The 7,768-nt window shown below is 41.3% G+C and overlaps 1 protein-coding gene across 1 annotated transcript in view; it reads left to right on the forward strand.

Annotated features, from left to right (window-relative positions):
- Nucleotides 1-310: 310 nt before the first annotated feature.
- Nucleotides 311-7,768, forward strand: part of STK25 (serine/threonine kinase 25) — a gene marked incomplete in the record, with an annotated part of 11,291 nt that continues 3,833 nt past the window's right edge. The window contains 8 exon segments of the mRNA XM_072407822.1: nt 311-906; nt 3,077-3,307; nt 4,862-4,918; nt 5,217-5,325; nt 5,989-6,146; nt 6,224-6,409; nt 7,189-7,334; nt 7,434-7,536. Of these exon segments, the coding sequence (XP_072263923.1) occupies nt 877-906; nt 3,077-3,307; nt 4,862-4,918; nt 5,217-5,325; nt 5,989-6,146; nt 6,224-6,409; nt 7,189-7,334; nt 7,434-7,536 (1,020 nt within the window).

Consider the following 7,768-nt stretch of genomic DNA (forward strand, 5'->3'; position numbering starts at 1 on the left):
AAAAAACAAAAAAACTAAGTGTCCAGCACAGACAGGTCTAGCAAGTACCAGCTGGTGAAAACTGGAATATGAGTGAGCAGACCTGGAAGGATTCCCCAGCGGTGTCCCTGTATGATCTCATTCTAATACAGCCTCCTATCGGAAATATAGGGAGATGCAAGCCTCTGTCACGTGACGTAATGCCTAACTCCAGTCACGTGTCTTGTTACTCCTCCATCCCCCTCAGCGGTCTGTGCTTGCCTATGGGAATTGTAGTTCCCTGACTCTCTGTACTAGGGGAATGTATGGAGCGGGGGAATACGAGTCCCAGCATTCCCTGCGAATGTGACGTCACTCAGTGTGGATTTTTCGGGTGGGGGGTCTCTATAGGGATACGGGGAGAAGGCCTGCATGTGTGATACCTTAGTGAGCAGCCGGTGTTCGGGTTATGGCGGCTCGCCAGGCTGCCTGGGCTGAGTGTATGGTGGGGGATATAGAAGAAGCTGTTACCCAGCAGCACAGCACAGCATTGCACTGAGCAGCTGCAATACAGCACAATAATCTTCTCTGGTTACTCAAATGTAAACTGTGACTACACACATATATCATTCACCCTCATTGTGACATTCACTGTGATATTCACTGCTAGCACTGATGTACTGGTGTATCACTGGTGCTGGCTGTTCATTGGGGTTGTATATAGTATTACCATAGAGCATTGCATTGACACAACTCCCATAGAAGAGATTTATCACCTCCTACACACTGCACAGGTAAATCTCCAGGTGTGACAGGTGAGCAGCAATGTGGGCAGATTCCTGTATACACATTCATCGTTTTATTGTCCCGCACAATACCTGGCACGTCGGTCACTGAATGGAAGCAGTTCTGTAAAGTATGGCCCATCTACGAGACTTCCCGGGGCAGGTAATATATCCGCTCATCATTGTATTCATTGCATTTCTTACAATTGTTTGCATGCTCTTTTAATTTTGTATTTATTATTATTATTAATAATTATTATATTGTTTTTTTTATTTTTAATATTAATAAACAGGATTTATATAGGGCTAACATATTACGCAGCGCTGTACATTAAATAAGGGTTGCAAATGATAGACAGGTACAGACAGTGACGCAGGAGGAGAGGACCCTGCCCCGAAGAGCTTACAATCTAGGATGGGAGATATGTAGAGGTGGGAAGTAGTGACGGTTTCAAAAGACAGAAGAAGATGGGTTGGCAAGTTTGAAAAGATGGGTTTTGGGTGCTTTTTTAAATGAGCAGAAAGTAGGAGCAAGCCGAATAGGACGAGGAAGACCATTCCAGAGAGTTGGGGCAGCTCTAGAAAAGTCTTAGAGCCATGCGTGTGATGAGGTTATGAGTGAGGAAGTCATTAGTAGGTCAATGGAGGAGCGGAGAGATCGGCTGGGAGAGTATTATTTATACCAGGTCAGAAAGGTAAGTGGGACAAGAACTGTAAAGGGATTTGAAGGCAAGGTATTTCAACACTTCGGGGTCCACAGCAGTGAATCCGAAATCCTGGTGGATAATTGATGACCGTCATTAAAAACCTATGGGACCTGGAAGATGCACTACCAAAGAATGTTTTAGTGAATATCAGATTCTCTACCTTAAAAGTATTGTGGTTCAGAATTTATTGGTATTTGTTAGCAGTTTCATTCATTGTTTTTTTTAATAGAAATATTGAATATGTTTAGTGCATGTATGGCTGGTATGTGTGGATAATGTTTGGAAACACTCCATTCATTCCAAATGTATACAGTATTTAATAATGTAGCAGGTGGTCATTGATCCCACATGCCCAGGTGATGGCTGAGGCTTCCTCCTATCAGATCTAAATGTAGTTCTGTAGTCAGTTATCACTTTCAGCCTTTTGGGGTTCTCACTGAACTTCTCATCCTATAATGCAAGGGTCCCTAACACCCAGGCCGGGGCCGCCTGACAGCTGGGCAGGCAGAGCACAGAGACCAGTGGTGGTCCATGGCTCTGGCCGATGCACCCCCAGCGGGGTCAGGAGAAGGACCCGTCTCTGGGCCCAACCCACTCACTCTCCTATCACAGATGGGGGAGTGGGTGGGTACTGGCATTATGACGTCACTCTGGGGAAAATTTCTTCCCCTTTGAGTGACACACGACTCCCCGTGCATGTGCGGTCCGGAGTCTGTAGATTTAGTGGTCCGTGAGCTCCAAAAGCTTGAGGACAAGTGCTTAATGAACCCATCTTTATGGACAGTCATTGTTAAAGCCAGGTACACACATCAGATTTCTGTCTTCGATCGTTAGTGATCACTTCTAGTAACAGATAAATGAATGAATTCTGTACACAAAGCGCTGTTCTGATCCATGGAGAACGGCGAGAATGAGCAAGTGGCACCCCGCCACTCTCCTCTTTCTCTCCTCCATAGAAAATCAAGGTGGTTGTCTTACTGGGCCTGATTTATTAGAGCTCTTCTAGACTGGGCAAGACAGACTATCATGGGGGAACCTAAGTGATCCAACAAACTTTCTGGATTTCTTGATATTAGTTGGCAAATGTTTTTAGCCCTGGAGCTAGGTTTGCTTGATCATGCAGATTCCCCCATGATAGTCCTGGAGAGCTTTGATAAATCGGAGGCCCATTTTCTTGATTTTCTTAAGGGACAGCTGTATGCATACCAGAATTTCACCAAGATAATCATGATCTTTTGTCTCGAGCAACAATTATCCAGCCTGTGTACATAGCCTAAGTATATGACTTTTAATCTACCCCACAGGAAACGGTCTGAGTTTTACTGGCAATCAAAGCTGGAGCTGCGCATGCACAGGTCGGCTTTCTTGCCAGAAACCCAGAGTGATCAGGCAGGTAAAGCAGATTATTGCAGAACGGTCATCACCTGCAATAATGAGCTGCCTGGCATTTTTTCAAAGTGTTTTTTTAGTTTCACCCATGTTTCTGGAGTAAAATTTCTATTAAAAATATTTAGAATTTTTAGCCTATGCAAGTAAAAAGAACATAAACTGACAAACCAGACTCTACCAGTATTATGGCATGAATTAAAGTTTTTAATTTTCTCTGTTCACATTTGTCATCTTTAGGGATCCCGGATGGATCCAGAACGTCTGTTTACAAAGTTGGAACGAATTGGGAAGGGTTCGTTTGGAGAAGTGTACAAGGGCATAGATAACCGTAGCAAGGAAGTTGTGGCAATTAAAATCATTGATTTAGAAGAGGCTGAGGATGAGATCGAGGACATTCAACAAGAGATCACTGTTCTAAGTCAGTGTGACAGCCCCTATATTACCCGCTATTACGGCTCCTATCTAAAGGTAATTTACTAAGCTTTCTAACATACTAATAACAAGGAGACCCTTTCTACTTATGACCTGCAGTGTTCTTCATTTGATGTACTGGTATCATCCATTTATGAACTGTACTGTCCCACCTGTAAAGTGGAACTAAAATCACATTTTACAGGTGGCTATTATAGAAAGGCAAAGGCATGGTCCCTAATTGCGCTGGTGAAGTGTCAAAAGGCTGAGCTGTGCATAACAGTGTCAGCGTTGGTTGCAAGGGAGACCTAGTAATGCCAGGGATAAATGAACTCCGCCGTGCCAATGCAGGAGTTACGTTATCCCCGGCACAGCCAATTAGGATGTCCTAATAAGAAGAAGGGAGGAAGATGGTGGCGCCCTGCGATTGAACTAGGTGATTCATAGGACTTTAGTTCCACATTAATTTTTTAAATATCATGCACTTTCTATTTACACTTACACACAGATCCAGGGTCCTGCATGCCACTGTAGCAAATAGGTACATATGTACCTTCCCAATTCCCAATACTATTAACACAGAGACCAAAGGCTTTTATTCTCCTTCTCTATCTAGCTAATTGACCAATATTACATATTCCTTAAGGAAGAAATATCTCTGTGTGTCACATGTCTATGTCTCTCTGATGCTTTGATAGGAAACAAATTAATTTTGCTGCATGGATGTTTTTGTCTTGCACGCTAAGTGAATTATCCCTTGCAGACTGATAATTCACAAGCGCCACAAGTAGACTTCACATTGGCAGACAGAGAAGAAAAACAGGAAGTTAATATTTTAGCAAAGCTCTGCGTATCATAGATGATATAATCCATCAACTCTCTTTCAAAAAATATTTTGGCCACAGTCTGACATTTGATCTTCTGAATATAATTAGGCTACCTACACACATCTGATGAATTACTTCCGATAATTGTGTAGGGGCTGATATCGGACGAGAATCTGGCATGTGTACAGCGCTCATTCTCCCTCCTGGCAGATCCATGAACGATCATGATGAAAGTGAAAGGGTACAGCCGGGTGTTGTCCCCCCCTCCCATTCATAGAACTAGCAGTGCTGTATGTACATTGCTCGTTCATGCATCGTGCAGTCTTTTGTCATTGGAAAGGATTGTGAAAGATCCTTTCCAACAAGAATTATTGCACGTGTGTACCCAGCCTTAGATTCAGTTGAAAATGTATCCACTGTGCTGGAGACACTTACAAACACTTTTCAAATGCATATAAAATGCAAATACTAAACAGTCCTATACAAAAGCTCCTAAAGTAAACCTGCCATGAGAGAAATATATATTTTTGTGTAAACTGCTTTAAAAATGCTACTTGTCTGGCTGTCATGCTAATCATCTCGCTGACCTACAACAAGTATGCAGATCTGGAAAGTACTTCTCTGCATGGTTGTTCAGCAAAATTGACAGCTAGACAACTAACATTTTGTGAAGGAGTCAGCTTCCATATTTCTAGCATTACAGGTTTACATTATGGGTTTTTTGTTTTTGTTTTTTTTTTTCAGTGTTTGTTATTTTTTATTGTTTTCTTTTTTTCCTATTTAGGGATCTAAGCTGTGGATTATAATGGAGTACTTGGGTGGAGGATCTGCATTAGATTTGGTAAGCTTTTTATTTTGAAAAAGTTTTATGCCAAAAGTATGATTTATATTTGTTACCAATATATACAGAATTAATAAAATGTACTTCTCAAGTGAGGTTATGATTTTCTAGCTATCCGTTTCTGTAAATAGTTTACAAAATAAAAATAACACTTTATGAATAACACTTGATGAATGGCAGTGACTGGCACTTCTATGTTAGCTTTATTTCAGTGATTTTTTTGTAATTGACTATGTGTACACTTCATTTTTATCACTTTCTGTAACTTCTAGCCCCTTTATACCTTTTTATGCTTTAGTTGAAGCCTGGGCCTCTGGAAGAGTCCTATATTGCCACAATACTACGGGAAATCCTCAAAGGCCTGGATTATTTGCACTCTGAAAGGAAGATTCACAGAGACATTAAAGGTGGGCTGTAGGTTACGTTGTAATTTTTAAATGACTAAATTAAAGGATTTGTTTTCTTCTATTCAAATATTTAATTTTATGGAAAATACAGTGACTTTTGCAGCAAACCCCTTGCAGCACATCAGTTTTTATAGATCTAGCAAGCTTTATTTTAGTTTTTTTTCATCATGGTGCTTATCTGTACAAAAAACTAACTCTGCCAAGTGGAAACAGCAGGGCAGTGAAGACAAAGTGACTAATAAAGTGTCTGCAGCTGACATACCAGTATGTGGTTTAGTACAGCGGTCCCAACCAGTGGTCTGCAGCTTTGGCTGATGTGCCACCCCCAGTGGGGTCCTTCTTCTGATTCCCATGGGAGGGCGCACCGGCCAGAGCCGGACCATGTCTTCTGTGTGGATTACAGGCTCCCGGGCAGTGGGTGGGTTGTGTCTCTGGGCGTATTCTGGTATCATGATGTCACTTTGGGGGAAGTTTTTTCACCTTTGAGTGACACATGGCACATAAATTTAGTGGCCCAAAAAGTTGCCGACCACTGGTTTGATAGGCTGATGTTTTTTGTACTTAATGTTGCATTTTTATTCATGCCAACACCATATGTATAAAATGTTACTATATGTATAAAATGTTAATAGTGTATTATTTAAGCACATCTTTGCATTTCAGCTGCAAATGTACTGCTGTCTGAGCAGGGGGATGTGAAACTGGCAGATTTTGGGGTAGCAGGCCAACTAACAGATACTCAGATCAAGAGGAACACATTTGTGGGAACCCCTTTCTGGATGGCACCAGAAGTAATTAAGCAGTCTGCCTATGACTTTAAGGTTGGTAATTATGAGAATGTTTGAAAGATTTTTCTAAAGTATACCTCTTCATCCAAAAATGTGTTTTTTTCTTTTAGGCTGATATTTGGTCCTTGGGGATCACAGCTATTGAGCTGGCCAAAGGAGAACCCCCATATTCCGACCTACATCCTATGAGAGTTTTGTTCCTAATCCCCAAAAACAACCCTCCATCCCTACAGGGCCAGCACAGTAAACCATTTAAAGATTTTGTAGATGCTTGTCTGAACAAAGACCCTCGATTAGTGAGTAGCTTTCTATGTATCTTTTGTTTACAAAGCTTCAAAAGCACTACATGTTCACATACCAGTACTTCAATCTGCATGCTCATTTACCTCAGGTACAGGTCCTCATCCAAGTTAAATACAGCTTTGGTTTGGAAGGTTATTTCAATCTGGACCCAGTATATTATCTGTATGTGTCATTAGGTATACTAGTAATAATTTCATATTCCACCTTACCACATGGTAATGCACTACTGTGCAATGTGGCGCTATTTATTTTTTTGTGAAGTCTTTTTTTCTGTCCTGGTTCATTTAAATGGGCTGCAATAAATGTTTCCACTGTCACTTTTCATGTTTTGGTACAGTGCCTCATGATGGCCCATCCTCCTCCAGCAAGTTATACTTGTGATCCAAGCTCTCTTACTGTCTTAAATCCCACTGTTTCTTTAATAGAGCAGAGCTTTTGGATATGGTGAAGTATATGACCTCCCCGATGACAGTGCTTGGGCCTAAGCAACCAGGCTTTAGACCCCAACACTCAGAGTCAATGTTGTCATCCACTGGAACTTCCGCAGAGTAACTTAGGGAGTGGGCTATCAGAAAGCACTGTTACCTGAATAGCCAGGTGTCTCTTGCAGCCATCCTTGAAAGACTTTTCCAGCGCTACCCTACTTGCATAGCATGTTATGCAGCAATTGTTAGGAACCTCCATATAGTGGATGTAGGCATTATTATATATTTGTTTGGGAAGGATATATTTGCTCATATATTGTGAGTGATGTCTTTCTCTTGTGTCATAGAGGCCTACAGCACGGGAGCTGCTAAAACATCGGTTTATTCTACGATACACCAAGAAAACGTCTTTCCTTATGGAACTGGTAGAAAGATACAAGCGATGGAAAGCTCAGGGTCACCGTGATGACTCCAGTTCTGTCGAATCTGAAATGTAAGTCACGCATACCTGTTCTGTTGTATAATGTAAAACATTCTTTGGTCTTATATTGATGATAATTTAGGCAATAACTAACCATGTCTTTCTGTGCAGAGAAAATGACGATGAGAGGAATCAGAATCAGACTCCCCACTGGTCATTTCCAGAAACTATGCGTCCTTCCTCCATGAGCAGACTGCAGTGGGGATACCAGCAGGTAATTATTTGTTAGTTGAACTACAAAACTATAATGTTGGCAAGCTTTGCTCCAGAATCCTTCATGTCAGATATGGCCATTGTTTTGTTACACGTGTATGGCAGTTGTAGAAATCCCCAAACTAGCTTGGATTATCAAAGAAATTAAATGTAGAAAAGCAGTGTAGCCATTCATTTTATTCACTACTTCTTATTATAGTGTGTCTGCTGCAGACTCAGGAATGAATCTTAAT

The sequence above is a fragment of the Pyxicephalus adspersus genome, chromosome 4 (genome assembly GCF_032062135.1).
Source record: "Pyxicephalus adspersus chromosome 4, UCB_Pads_2.0, whole genome shotgun sequence".
Classification (NCBI taxonomy): Eukaryota; Metazoa; Chordata; class Amphibia; order Anura; family Pyxicephalidae; genus Pyxicephalus; species Pyxicephalus adspersus.